Source organism: Ipomoea nil, unplaced genomic scaffold (genome assembly GCF_001879475.1).
Source record: "Ipomoea nil cultivar Tokyo-kokei standard unplaced genomic scaffold, Asagao_1.1 scaffold2805, whole genome shotgun sequence".
Classification (NCBI taxonomy): domain Eukaryota; kingdom Viridiplantae; phylum Streptophyta; class Magnoliopsida; order Solanales; family Convolvulaceae; genus Ipomoea; species Ipomoea nil.
In genome coordinates, this window is record NW_017619233.1 from 3764826 (window position 1) to 3779283 (window position 14458).

A 14458-nucleotide genomic window follows, 5' to 3' on the forward strand; every position below is an offset into this window, starting at 1 on the left:
ACAGTTCAAGACAATGTATTTATGTCAGATCTTTTTATGCCAGGTAGGGAGAGAATAAATAGAAAAAAAAGAGTGAAACAATAGGAAAAAGAAAAAGAGAAAAAACAAACAAACAATACTACTAGCAACTCTGAATAACATTCCTGAAAATAGACCTATTTCATTGTTTGTTGTGGTCAATTTGTCATTGGAATATCATTCCTAGGAATGAGCTATTCCCTTTGCAATGGGAATAGCCATTCCTAGGGGAGTCTTGGTATTAGCTATTCTCATACTCTTGGGAATAGCTTTTATATTACAAATACAAAAATACCACTATTGTTGTTACTCAAGCTAGGTTCATATGTATATATAGCAGTATAGCACAAGTGAATCTGAACAACATCCATATAAACTGGTCAGGTACTCATCACAGCCTATGTAGAAATCAGACACTGCCAGGTATTCAGCTGACTTTTACCAAACATATGCAGTTATACGAGTGGCATTGCCTTAATAATTTCAGTTCTTTTTTCTATATTATTTTCACTCAACAAATAACCACATAAATATGTTATGCAATTATTGCACATATGTAAGTTTATGTCTACAAAAAACATTGGGCTGAAAACTTTAGATGAAGTCTGCCAAGCATGTTTTACCTGGCTCTTTTGTAAAAGCCATATGCCACGGCAACGACCGACACAGCCGCAACCACACCAACAGCTGTAAGAATGTCACGCTGCTCCCATTTCCCAAACTTCAAAGGGCCTCCCTGTGCCTTCTTGCTCTCTACTTCCTCAGCACTCGCATCTCTGCAGCAAGAAATTCCATTAGCACCTTGGCAGCAGCTCGTGAAACTTCCTTTGCTCTCTTCAGTACGAGTTTCTTGGGGTTTGTTTTCTTTGTTGTCCACGTTGGTTCCATTAGGAACCTTCTGCTCATCTGTCTTGTCAGCAGCTTTCTCAGCATGTAATCCCATTTGGCCCCTGCAGTCACCATGGCGCATAATGTATTATTCCTTAGTCACACAATAAGCACCATTGATAATTGAGTAACATATATTCATATTTTCAAGACACTGTAGAACCGCATATTCAAGACATCAAACTCTTTATAGAAAATTCAACAAAAAATGCCATTTTTCCAAAGGTAAATTAATATTTTCTCAAAAGCAAAGCTGCATCCCAAGTCCAAAGAGCATTATTTATACAATAATGCTGTGTCAGTCCGTCCATCCATTTTCTGAGATATTAACCAAGGCAGGAATTCAGAGTGCAAAGAGAAAGTAAAAGAAGAAACAAAGAAAAATTAGTTCACACCTCCAGATCCGTTCGATGACTTTACCCTCTCCAATATGCTGATCAAGTAACGTAGGCACATCATTTGGGGTAACATAACCATACCTGAATTACAAGAATAGATATTAAGACTATTAAATACGATATCCTTACCATGGCTAGTTATACTAAAGATAGATATCCCTGCATTATTTCCATTATTGACACATAAAAAAATAATGCCTAAGAACATTAGAAATGACACCAAGGATTCAGGTATTACCAATGGCCAGCAACTTTTCCTTCAACTTCACTGAAGATGATAACATTACCAGCATACTTGTGGCCTCCAATATGAGAACAAGCAGCTACAAAAATTTGTTCTTTCAAGCCCTTGGCCTCAATCTCCTCCTTAAATTTCTCGATAAGAGCAGGTCCACAAACACCGCACCTCCTATCTCGTTTATTATGGGCACAGACAAATACATATGCACCATGTAGTGACCCCTGCTGTCCAGAAGCCCAGGGCTTGCCACTCACAAGCACATCCTCAACAAAACCATCCACTTCAGATTCCTTCAAACCCCTATACAAAAAAAATTGCAAACAATCAAGGCATGGAAGCAATTTTAAATATCCAATAGTTAGTTGATACACTGAATGCACTGATAACAAAGTTCACCACTCAACAGGGCAGAGAAAAGGCTATCCAAAACAAGATCTTTGCTAATATTAGAAGTTTCTTCAGAAGATTAATTAGGTCAATCCTCCAAAAGGAAAGTTCAAACTAGTGGCTGTTTTTTCGATAATAATGAATGAAATTTGAGAATTACAAATCCATGTGAAGATCGACAGTTGAAACATACTAACAAATCCACGGAATTACCTGTACTTGACCATATCAGGGAAAATCAGAACATCACCATCTGATAAGTTGACATCCTTGCCTCCTTCACAGACTGTCAACCGAGTCTACCACACAAAATCACCGAAGCAGAGAATACATTAAATCTCAAATTAAGTTACATATCCAAGCATTAACACCATATCCTATATTTTAGCAGACAAATTACATGATCATTAATGCATTTTAACCATTTCATAGTCATAAAAAGAAGCTACTACCAAAATTGAGCTAATACTGACCTTGATTTTAATATCGTCCTTACGAGCTTTGATAGCAGCAGAGAGTAGCTTGGGAAGCAGATCGGAGTCGGAGTCCTCAACGCGAGAAGGCCAAGTTTGGTGAGATTGGTAGGTGAGGAACACGTGGCGATCGAAGGGCGGTTCAACAGTACCGGCGAGGTTGCTCTGGTGCATTTCGGACCTCTCGAACCCAAACTTGACGTCATCGCTGACGGCAGTAGCTTCAGTAAAGCTCTCCGATTCTCCGGCCATGGTGGAAGCTAGGGTTCGTGGAGAGCAGAAGATGAAGGGTTTATTTAATGGAGAGATTTTTATGGTAATCGGGGCAAGAGAAATATGATTGAGAGAGAACGTCGCAAGTGAAGAATACGCAATTGCAAGTTTCCTGGAATGCATAGAGATCAAGGACATTGACTGTGACGGCTTGTGCGTGTCTCCCACGCTTTTGGGAAGCTCGTTTGTAGAGGATGGACATGGGAGTTGCGAATACGCCTCACTAATCGATTTGAAATTGATGGGTTGACATCATGAAATCAAAAAAAATTAGTGTTAAAATTTAAAAAAAAAAAAAAAAAATTATAGTTAGGATATAAAAAATTTAGTCTAATGAAAAATTAGTCAAACTCTAGTGGTCCGAATGAATTAGTCTGAAATTTTGTGAGTTATTTCGATATTCGAGTTACTTAAAGGGCTTCTTTGGTTATCAGCGGTTAGCGATGAGCGGTAGATAGCGGATTGTATTAGCGAGTTTGACCAGCCGATTATATTAGCGGTTTATAAAAAAAGAAGGGGTTTTAATTGGGAAGAGTAAATTATGTCATTTCTTTAAAATAATAAGGATAAAAATGAAAAAACAGTTAGGAAACTAGGAGTTTATTTTGGAACGCTACCTAAAGTAGCGTTCCAAAATAAGCTCTTATTTTAAGCTATGAGCTTATTTTGGGAACATTACCAAACAGAGCTTATAGCTTATTAGGAGTTTAAAATAAGCTATAAGCTCCTAAATAAGCTCTGCCAAACAGAGCCCAGAAGTGTTTGGTAAAATTAACTTTTTGATAAGTTAATAAATGTAAAAAGACAAAAAATGATATCTTTATAAATTTTAAATTAGTTTGTTCACATATTAAAATTTAACATTTTGTCTTAAAAATAATTAACATTTTGAAATAAAATTATTAGCATAATCATGATCTAGCATCTCATAATAAAGTAGTAATATTGTTATGAATCTCCTTCATCTAATAATAATAATAATAATAATAATAATAATAATAATAATAATAATAATAATAATAATAATAATAATAATAATAATAATAATAATAATTGCGGTGAAAGTTGCGGATAAAGGAGAAGAGAAAATGATTTTAATTGGGAAGGGTAAATGATATTATTTCTTTAAAATAATAAGGATAAAGATGAAAAAAAAAAAAAAAGTTAGGAAGCTAGGAGCTTATTTTGGAACGCTACCTAAAGTAGCGTTCCAAAATAAGCTCTTATGGTAAGCTACGAGCTTATTTTGGGAACATTACCAAACAAGGCTTATAGCTTATTAGTAGTTTAAAATAAGCTATAAGCTCCTAAATAAGCTCTGCCAAACAAACTCTTTAATTGCTTCAAAGGTTTGACATTTTCTATGTAGGAAAATGCAAGGTAGAGTAGGGTGGGTTGCGTTGAAGTTAAACATGGCTAAAGCTTACGAGTGTATGGAGTGGGATTTCCTACATGGCATGCTAATAAGGGTGGGATTTGCGGAGATGTGGGTTGAGTCTGTCAAGTTGTGTATGTCTACAATTTGCTATAGAGTTCAAGTAAATGAAGATTGGGTAGGACCTATTATTCATACTAGAGGCATAGACAATGAGATCCGCTTTCCCCTACCTATTCATTATTTGCGCGGAGGGACTATCAATCTTACTTCATGAGATGAAATGCAAAGGTGATTGTATGGGTGTTGGGTGGCATGAGGCACCCCCGCAATTACACACTTGTTCTTTGTAGATGACAACTTCTTTTTTTGTTAATGATAATGAACATGAAGTTGCTATTGTCAAATTTTGCCTTGAAACTTATAAGAGGGCGTTTATCGAAGCCATTAACTACAATAAATCCAGCATGGTCTTTAGCCATAACACAAATGGTAAAATGCAACAGTGGATCGATGATTTTTTTAGGGTAGTTTATGATGAAGATTTTGATCGTTACCTAGGCTTCCCATCATTTATTGGCTAGAACAAACAAAGTGTCTTAGCTTTCATTGAGCACAAGTTGTGGTCTAAGATCGGGGGATGGCAGAAGATTTTGGTTGTTACCTGGATCTCTTATTATTTTGTCCAAAGGACAATTCTTCTGAATTTTTATTGCTCGATCAAATCTATGTTGCAGCAATTCAAAAGTAGATGGCAAATTTGTCTTAGGTGTGTTAGAATATGTTTGTGCTCAGTTCCATGTCCTTGTCACAATAATATGTTCTAACTTTTGTTGTAAGAGTGTGATTCTGATGAAGTGGTAGGTCGCTGTGATTCTGATGAAGTGGTAAGTCGTATACTCGTATCCATTCTTCATATTCAACTAACTGATCATCACAGATGTAGTACGCTTGTTGTACACTTTGTAGGCTCTATTGTTTGGAGAGTACCCCAAAAATATTTCTTCATCACTCTGACTCAAATTTCCCTCTTGAAGTTCTATCATTTAGAATGAACTTTGAACAAAAAATGTGAAAATGCTGAAGGTTTGGTTTCCTTCATCACCATATCTCATAAGGAGTCTTCTTAGTTCTTGGTCCAAAGTAGACCTTGTCGATGGTGTGACAGGCAGTATGCATTGCTTTAGCCTAGAAGCGCTAAGGAAGTTTTTTTTTTTTTTTTTTTGAATTAATCATCACACCGGCCATCTCTTGTAATGCCATGTTCTTCCTCTCAACAACATCATTTTGTTGAGGTATAATGAAAGTTGAAAATTCATGCAAAATACCATTCTCACAAAAAATTTCATATAATGAATTATCAAACTCCCTTCCATGATCACTCCTTATGCAGATAATTTTAATAATGGGCTCATTTCTTTTTTTTTTTTTTTTTGTACTTTTAAGCAAAGAGTTTTTATGGACCATGGTCAACATTGCAATGTGGACCACGAATAAATATTCAGTTTTAGTTTATTTTTAATGCACTGAAAATTTACTTTTAGAGTTTTAAGTAGTATATCAAATAATAAACCTTCAATACACATAAATAAACATTTAATGAATTAAAAATGAACATTTAATATACTAAAAATAAATATTATGTCAGTAATTCACCTTACAAGGTAAACCATAACCATAATATAATTATTGAAAATAAAAATAAAATAAAATAAATAAATAAACGGCTGAGCATGGCTGGGCAAGTTACGCAAGTACAAGGCATGTCACAAAGTTTCAAGACTGCATGCTTCACATTGCTTATGATCTTTATTCTGGCAATTCATATAAACAATACAAAAAAAAAAAAAAATTGTTTTTAAGTAATTTGAAATTGTGAAGAGAATGTTCACCTAAAGAAATGTGGATAAAAACATTCGTGGGTGGTTAAAACATTATGGAGTACTAAATAAATATATATGCTACCAGAATATACTTTTTAAAAATAAAAATAAAAATAAAATATATTTTTTAATAATAATAAAAGATATATTTGAAAAATTCCTTAAATATATGAGACAGGAAATTAGAAATCAAAACTAAAACATGATTGCCATACAGTACCACATGCCACCTCGTGGCAAAAGCCGCATGTCATTGTCTTGCCTTGCCAATTGCCATGCCACGTGGAAGGTAGCTAGATTGCAACGCATACATACAAGAAAAAGAGAAAAAAAGTGTTGAAATATATTATGATTTAATATCATATGGAATCTTTCGAGTATAGTGACACCTTTATATTTAGTCTTAAATTTTCAATTTAATCATTCATGGACTCTGGTTTATAGTCCAAATCTAACAAGTCATGGTCCTTCTATTAATTTAAGCAAGGACAAAGCTTAAGACTAAACGTGACAACGATACCACTATACTCAGAGAACCATAACGTGATCGTGCTACTATACTCAGAAAACTATAGTATGATGATGTCACTATACTCGGAGGACCCCAACTCCAACGGGTACTAATATAGGCAAGGCAGGCCGTTACAGCAAACTAAACATAGACATGGAAAGAAAGGAGAAGAAGATAGGCAATGGGGAAAGGGAAGTGAAGGCAAAAGATGATGAAGGCGGCAAGCCCCAAAGCAAGTGGACAGAAGAAAGCAGCAATAACAAGAAAGCAGGGGAGGAAATCAAACGCCTCCCTCACCAACAGCTTCCACAGCCAAATGACTTCAACACTGAAGCCCTGGAGAAACTGTAGTAACAATCAATGATTCCCACAACCACAAAACCATATAATATAATCTACCTTCAAATACTTCTCTGTTGCTTGCTTAGCTTGTAGCACTTTTGTTTGGTTCTGCAGTTTTAATTAATGGCTTAGAGTGATAGATAATACAGTTGTTTGTTAAGGCAGCATGTCAGTTTGCATCTTTACAATCTTGGCATACATCCCATTCTGCCTAATCAGATCACAGTGGGTACCCATCTGCACACACCAAATCAAATTTGTTTACTTTTAAACATGTAATCTTCTATACTATATGTGAACAAGCTAGTGTACGTTTTACCTCAACAACTTCTCCCCTATCCAAAACCACTACTTTATCAGCAACTTCTATCATAGACAACCTGACAAGAAGAAAATGAAAATCACAACCACAATGGAATAACTAGTAGCAGGAGAGGTGGAAAACTCACTCACCTGTTTGCTATCACAATCACACTTCTACTTGCATTAGCACCATCATTATCATGTTTAAGAGCATGAAGAAATTCCTGAAACAATTCCCAGAAATCATAACACTACCATTCTCATTTTGTTTAGGAAAAAGGTTCAAATTAATCAACGAACTACACACAAAAGTGCAATTAGGCCATCCAACTCAAAAGTCCTGAATTGTTCAACATTATACAATTTGACCAAATTTGACCTGTTCCTGAGGTCATCGCTGACATAATGGTCATCCTATTAAAAAAATAATTCTAAAAAACAGTGGGAACCCATCCCATGAAGAAATTCCTGAAACAATTCCCAGAATCATAACACTACTATTCTCATTTTATTTAAAATTATTAAAATAAATTAAAAAATAATATTTTTTTAACAAGATGACCGCCACATCAACAATTATCTAAGCAACAGGTCAAATTTTGTTGAATTGTATAATTTTGGACAGTTCAGGAATCTAATTGCACCCAAGTCAAATTTTGTCGAATTGTATAATTTTGGACAGTTCAGGAATCTAATTGCACTTTTGTTGAGTTGGATGGTTCAATTGCATTTTTGTGGTTCAATTGCATTTTTGTGTGTAATTAGGTGAATAATTTGAACTTTTTTCCTTTTGTTTATGAATAATTGGAATCTAATTGCACTTTTTCCTTTTGTTTATGTAATTAGGTGAATAATTTGCACCCAATAGCCCCTCCTTCCTTAGAATTACAAAAGAAAAGATATACCTTGATGTAGTATTCACTTTCTGCATCCAGGGCACTAGTAGCCTCATCAAGGATCAAAATAGTAGGGTCTCTAAGAATGGCCCTGGCAAGGGCAATGCGTTGCTTTTGGCCTCCACTTAACAGATGATCATCGACAATTGTGTCATAGCCATGGGGAAGTGAACATATGAATTCATGTGCGTATGCCTGCTTTGCAGCCCGTTCTATGTCTTCCCGAGTTGCAGATTTGGAGCACCCATAACTTATGTTTGACTTGATATCCAAATGGAAAAGGTGGGGCTCCTGCTAATATACATATTTCAGATATCAAAACTTCCTTAGCTTCTCGCTTTCGATCATCTCATATCTCTCTCAAAGCAAACTAACCTGTCCAACATATCCAATGTTTCTTCTCAGCCAGCTTATGTCCAGCTCTCTAAGCGCAAAATCATCAATCATAATCTATTATCCACAAGGCAACCATAAATTTAAGAACAAGGAAAGAAATCCATCCTAGAGCTATCGCCTACAATAGAAGAATAGCTTACTTGGCCATCAGTTGGTTCATAGAGGCGAAGCAAAAGGTTGATTAACGTACTTTTCCCACTACCACTGGAACCAACCTTTGCAACAAATTCGAGGATTTGTCATTACTTCAATTATCTTGAAAATAAAATGCTTCTAAATTCAGCATTATTACATAATTGTTGGTAGGAGCTAAGTTTCTTACAATTGCAGTTACTTCATTAGCTTGAATTGAGAAGCTGACATTTTTCAGGCAGGGCACCTGTCCAAATGTTTAGAAGATTAACATTGAAGAACTACCAGACAGTGTTGTAAAAATCGGCCTAGGCGGCTGCTTAGGCACCACAAGGCCGAGGGGATTTTACCCTTAGGCAGATATTAGTCGGCCGACTAGGCAGCCTAGGCACTCGAGTCGGCCAACTTAGCGCCTGAGTCGGCCAAACTCGGCGCCCGACTCGGCTGATTGATTTTTTTTTTTTTTTTTTGGTGTGCAATGTGTACACTGCTGTGTTTTTCTAATTATTATTACTCGCCGGTCTAGGCCTAGGCACCCGACTAACGCCTAGCGCCTTCTACAACATTGCTACCAGAACACTTTCAAGTTACATTTGCATAATCCTATACTACACAATATTTAAGTTACAGCAACAAGCACTTATATCTAGGTATGGACTCTGTTGACAGTAACTTGGACCAAAGCTACACAAAATTGTGGAGAAATGCTTCTTGACATCATTATGAGAAGTAACAGAAGACGTACCATTTTTCTGGAGGGGTACTGAAAGGACACATTCACAAACTGTATACTTCTTGTTAGCCTTTTCACTACTGCAAAACACAGTAACACCATTGATAACGGTCCTTTGTCGACAAAGCACAAACTAAAGAGAAAATATCGTTAGGGAAATATTCTGTTATAACTTGTGATTGAAAAGTAATATGCAAACTAACTAGGTCAAGTCCAAAGGGTAATTTATCACAATAATGAAATTATACAAAATTTTGCATGTGTATATCCAGGAGAAGCTCATTTTACTATAATATCTCAATTCAACCACCATTACCACTTATCAGAGAGAGCGAGGTGGGGTGGAGACGTGGAGTACTTGCCTTGAGACAGGTGTTGATCACTTGGAAAGAGATCCAACAACTGAAAAACCTTTTCACAGGCTCCAACGGACTGGAGAAATGATGACATGTTGTCCTGGACCCTCCAAGCAGCAAAAATTAACCATTCACAGTACAAAACATATTTTGTAAGTTGTTCAGCTGAAATGTGACCGGTCATTATAGACATTCCTCCCAACATGACTGCAAAAACCTAAAAAATATCATCTAAGATAAATACAGAAAACTAAATATTGGGCAACTTCATGACGTATGGGGCATGTATGTGGTAGACGCCAGATTCGGAAATAGCTAACCTGTGTTGAGCGGTATAAACCATTGAAACTGAGATTCCAAAATCCATTTGCAACACTTTCTCTCATCCCAACACAAGCTAGCCTCTGTAGGCAATGGTTAAACCTAATAAAAAAGGTGATATAACTTAATAAGAAATGATTACCTGTCAACAAAAGTGAAAGCAATTTCTAGCTTCTTATGCTTAAGTATTGCAAGTAATGGATATTTATGGAGATATAGAAACCAAACAGGAAATTTTATTTTAAAATCAATACCTTTGTTCCTCCTCTCTTTCCATTCCATAAGTACGGATTGTTCTCACCAAAGAAAATGCTTCTTGAGCAGCCTAGATTATTCGGGTTGATAAGAATCACATACGAACAAAAGAATACAAAAAATAAAGTGCAAAGATCTAAAGCTTACTTCAACAGTAAGAGCAGTGAATTCTTGTGTAAGCTTTGCTGCTTTCTTTTGGTACCTACAAGAGTTATATAAATGTTGAAAATAGTTTAATGGCACTGGTGACAACTGCAGAATTTTGGTTTAGTAGGGTCAAAATCTTACAATCATCACTCGGTCACTGCATACATTGATATATATTTTATGAAATTAGAAAATGTAAAGTTTGATTTATTCTGTACTAAAATTAAGACAGAAGTTTTTACAAATGTCAACAAATTTTTTTTCTTCTTTTTTTCATATTTTGTAACCACTGAATAATAGTTTTGTTGCTGAAGCTGTTAAGGACTTGTTTCTCAATACACTTTACAAGGAAATCAATCTATCATTTAGCCATTGATGTCCCATTTTGTTGTGCAATCTGTTCTTAATGAAACGGATATAAGAAAGTTGTCTTACAATTGCTGCAGTTGCAATTGTGATATTAATACCAACTTCACAATTCAATATACAAGATGATACAAAATGTTCTTTCTTGTTTACACAAATTATTTTGCAAGACTAGAATTTCCATTTAAAACAAAAGCTCTTCAGTTAATAACAAATCCATGATGTAATAGATGAATTGATAGAAAATTTGATACAAAAAAGTAGTCTAATTATTCATTTTATTGAAATGAACATTGAAATCCTTGAGGTTCATATGCAATTTGACATTTTCACCCCACTCAATATAAAACACTTGCAGTTAAAATCAATGGGTCAATTGACCCTACTGCCACAATGCTAAACTTGCAAGTGAATGACACCACAAAAAAGATCACAATAAAAGGAAAGTTTTTTAGTTTAGTAAAGAAAAACAAGTATTGAAACATACCGGCTATAGACAAGAAAGACGGTTGATAGGACAAAGCATATAATTATTGTCGATAAGGCAAGTGGCAATGACAAAGACATTAAGTGGATCAATGCACCTGTTCCCTGAAATTTGTACTCCAAAAAGGAGGTTAGACGTACATAACAAGTAAACCATGTCACAGACTTTGTAATATAAGGTGTAGACTTAAAGATGGATTAACCATATTGCCTACCTGAATTGTACTTCTCACCATCATATGTATATCGTTTCCAATAGTGTTCGATAGTCTTTGGCAATCTGTTCCAAGCCTGCTTGTCAATTCACCGACCGGCCGTCTGTCAAAAAAGGATATATCCTGCAAGAAAGACAAGATCACTATCTAAACAAACGAACATCAAAGAAATTTGTTTGAATAGGTTGTAATATAAGATCCACAATTTTGATATCAAAACTCAAGTTACAAGACTCAAACCTGAGAAAGAACAGAACCAAACAACCTTTTTCTCAGATTCTTAAGCATTGTAGTATTCGCATATCCCAAACAGCCACGCCGCAACCCACTAAAATTCAGATAAAAGTCAGTGAAGATATGTTAAATCTGAACTACATCAATTGTCTCATCAAAAGGCTATTCTCAACCAAAAATCTTGATGAAGAAAAAGAATATAGCTAGAAGTAATAACTGAGATACATTGTAATGGAACAAGCAACATACTGCATCCTCATACTGAGTTACAGAAACTCAGAAAACATATAGCAAAAAGAAAATTTTCACTCCCCTCTTATGGTTGGCCCATTATCATTTTCCAGCACTTAATTGGGTTGAATAACCAACATGACATAATATGCACAGAGCTGAAAGAACTTTGACAGAAAATTTTCAATTCAACATGGTATACTAAATAGAGGAAAGGAAATGAGCAACCTGCATATTCCTGAGATTAAAGATAGCAAAACCAAGAGCTTCAAGTTTCTGTACAACAACATAGTTTCGCCTCTCTGTGCCGAAAAGATGGATGCTGCCAATACACTTGGAATTCTGATTTCTGCAAGCTGCAGAAAACAAACAGGAATTGGATAGAAATTATTACAAGGAAATACAAAGGATTCCAAAACCCAAACTATCATTCAATTATGTTTCCATGCAGACAGCAAATACAGTAGAACAACCTGAGATCTTCATTTTAAAAACCTAAATAAACCCAATCAAAGAACTAATGTGACAAAAAGCCTCAACTTAATATACGTACCGCCGCAACAGTTAAAGCACCAAACCCCGTGTATATTGCCCATTTACCATCCGCTATAAATTCCCACATTCTACAAAGAGCATTCAAACCAGTAATCGGCTTTTCCTCATTCGGATAACCATCTTCTTCTTTACAATCGCGTAAACTCCACCAACTTCCTCCGGGGAACACGGAATTGATAAAATCGACCCAATTCCGCAAACTGCCAAGAATCTCATTTTCACTTTTCCAGGTATTCCCGTGTCCGGTTGGGACCAAGATTTCGTTCCCTAGAGTAGAATTTGAACTACAAATGAAGCTGTGAAACCTAATCCTAACATCTTGAATTGTGGGGGAATAGGGGAACCTGAGTTCAGTTTTGACGCTGAAGTTTGACGATTTGGAGATGACTGGAAACGGAACAGTATTCTGGAAATGTTGACGACATGTATGTGTATACAGATTGAGCTTCGAAATGGCCATTTCCAACAAGTGTTTCTGATCTCTATGCTTTTGCCAAAACGACGGGATGAAGGTGTTATGATCCCATTATCCGGTTCATTATTGGTTTGTAGTTTTGTACGTTGGTATGCATTCATTGCATTGTGAATTCGTAAGTAGAAACATATTACTCCGTACTTTTTAGTCTCTCTCTCACTAAATTTTAATATTGACCTTTTTTTAGAATTTAAAATCTACAAGATAAAGATAATTTATCACATCAAATAATAAAAGTAAAGTAAAAATAAGAGCATTCACAACCCTTCTTCACTTATCTTTCTAATTTGTGAGCCCAATTTTATTTTGGATAACGTAAAAATACAGTGTCACTATTTTTATCTGGATGCCTCTTTTTATTTGATCTGAATTATATACATATATAGGATTTGATTCATATGGCATTGCTGCTCTTCCATGCGAACATCAAATCCGTAGGAAGAGCTCAGATCATACAGATGGAGTCCAATGAAGAAGATAAAAAATGCGGTAATAATTTTGTAATTTTGTCTACTATGTATGTTTCGGTGGTGCATTAAGTGCTGATGTGTGGTGCACTAATGAGTGCTCTGTGGTGCACTAATGAGTGCTCTATGATGCACCACCGAGTACTGAAAATCAATCAAAAGGAGAAAAATGCGGTGATATTTTTGTAATTTTGTGCACCATGTATATTTTGGTGGTGCACTAATTGCTGATGTATGGTGCACTTATGAATGATATGTGGTGCACCACTAAAAAAATACAGTGGATTTAATAGATCCGTTGAGTGGTGCAATACTAAGTGCAGTAGTGCACTACAAATGACACATAAATGCACCACAAAGCACCTATAAGTGCACCGCATATCAACACTTAGCGCATCACAAAATTACATTTGGTATATTTCAGTAGTACATTAAGTGATGACGTGTGGTCCACTTATAGGTGCTCTCTAATGCACTTATGAGTGATATGTGGTGCAACACCAAAAAGGGAAAAACACAGTGTGTTCAATAGACCTATTGAGTGATGCAATGCTAAGTGCACAAAACACTAGCATGTAGTCCACTCCTGAAATATAGATTGTGCAGGAAATTGCGAAATTGTAATCTCGTTATTTCTCCTCTTCATTGATTTTCATCATTTTTATCTCAGCTCATCTTACAATTCTGATATGTCTGCATGGGAGAGCAACGTTGTATCAGAACATGGGCGTGTATATATATATATATATATATATTTTGATGTGGTCGAGCGGCCTAGCTATGACCCCTCAGTTGAGAGGTCTCAGGTTCAAACTCTAGTGTGGGGACATTGAGTCGTTGGCTACATGAGGTATGGGATATATGTACAATTGAGGATTTAAAATGGATATAGGGTATGTTTAGGTTCAGGTGTGTAATGTGCATGAGTGTGTACTTAATGTGAGTTGTTGAAACTTTAAAGTGTATGGATTTTGTGTTTAATGTGCATGAGTATGTATTTAATGTAAGTTGTTTTTAAAACTTAAAGTGTGTGTCTTTTTGTACTTAACATGCGTGAGGTTGTGTTCTGAACGTGTTTTGTTTGTGTGTTTAATGTGCGTG

General features: G+C 35.7%; 2 protein-coding genes across 3 annotated transcripts; both read right to left on the bottom strand.

Moving 5' to 3' along the window:
• Window positions 1-468: 468 nt before the first annotated feature.
• Window positions 469-2819, bottom strand: LOC109158266 (altered inheritance of mitochondria protein 32-like). The gene is made up of 5 exons (XM_019306172.1): window positions 2406-2819; window positions 2146-2231; window positions 1543-1845; window positions 1302-1385; window positions 469-968 (listed from the first exon to the last, which is right to left on the bottom strand). The coding sequence occupies exons 1-5, from the start codon at window positions 2814-2816 to the stop codon at window positions 638-640; spliced, it is 1215 nt and encodes a 404-aa protein (XP_019161717.1). The 5' UTR covers window positions 2817-2819; the 3' UTR covers window positions 469-637.
• A 3837-nt stretch (window positions 2820-6656) lies between these two features.
• Window positions 6657-12998, bottom strand: LOC109158216 (ABC transporter B family member 26, chloroplastic-like). Of its 2 annotated transcripts, none has more exons than XR_002050332.1 (17): window positions 12414-12998; window positions 12089-12216; window positions 11636-11723; window positions 11396-11518; window positions 11182-11285; window positions 10329-10383; window positions 10181-10251; window positions 9926-10028; window positions 9612-9822; window positions 9262-9329; window positions 8707-8763; window positions 8525-8599; window positions 8364-8412; window positions 7998-8279; window positions 7243-7316; window positions 7109-7169; window positions 6657-7026 (listed from the first exon to the last, which is right to left on the bottom strand). XR_002050332.1 is itself a non-coding variant. In XM_019306101.1 (17 exons), exons 1-17 carry the CDS (start codon window positions 12873-12875, stop codon window positions 6946-6948), a joined length of 2118 nt encoding a protein of 705 aa, XP_019161646.1. In that variant the 5' UTR covers window positions 12876-12996; the 3' UTR covers window positions 6657-6945. The 2 variants fall into 2 exon arrangements, 1 of the variants encoding a protein (XP_019161646.1); XM_019306101.1 differs by having other exon boundaries at window positions 8364-8438; window positions 12414-12996.
• Between the last annotated feature and the right edge of the window lie 1460 nt (window positions 12999-14458).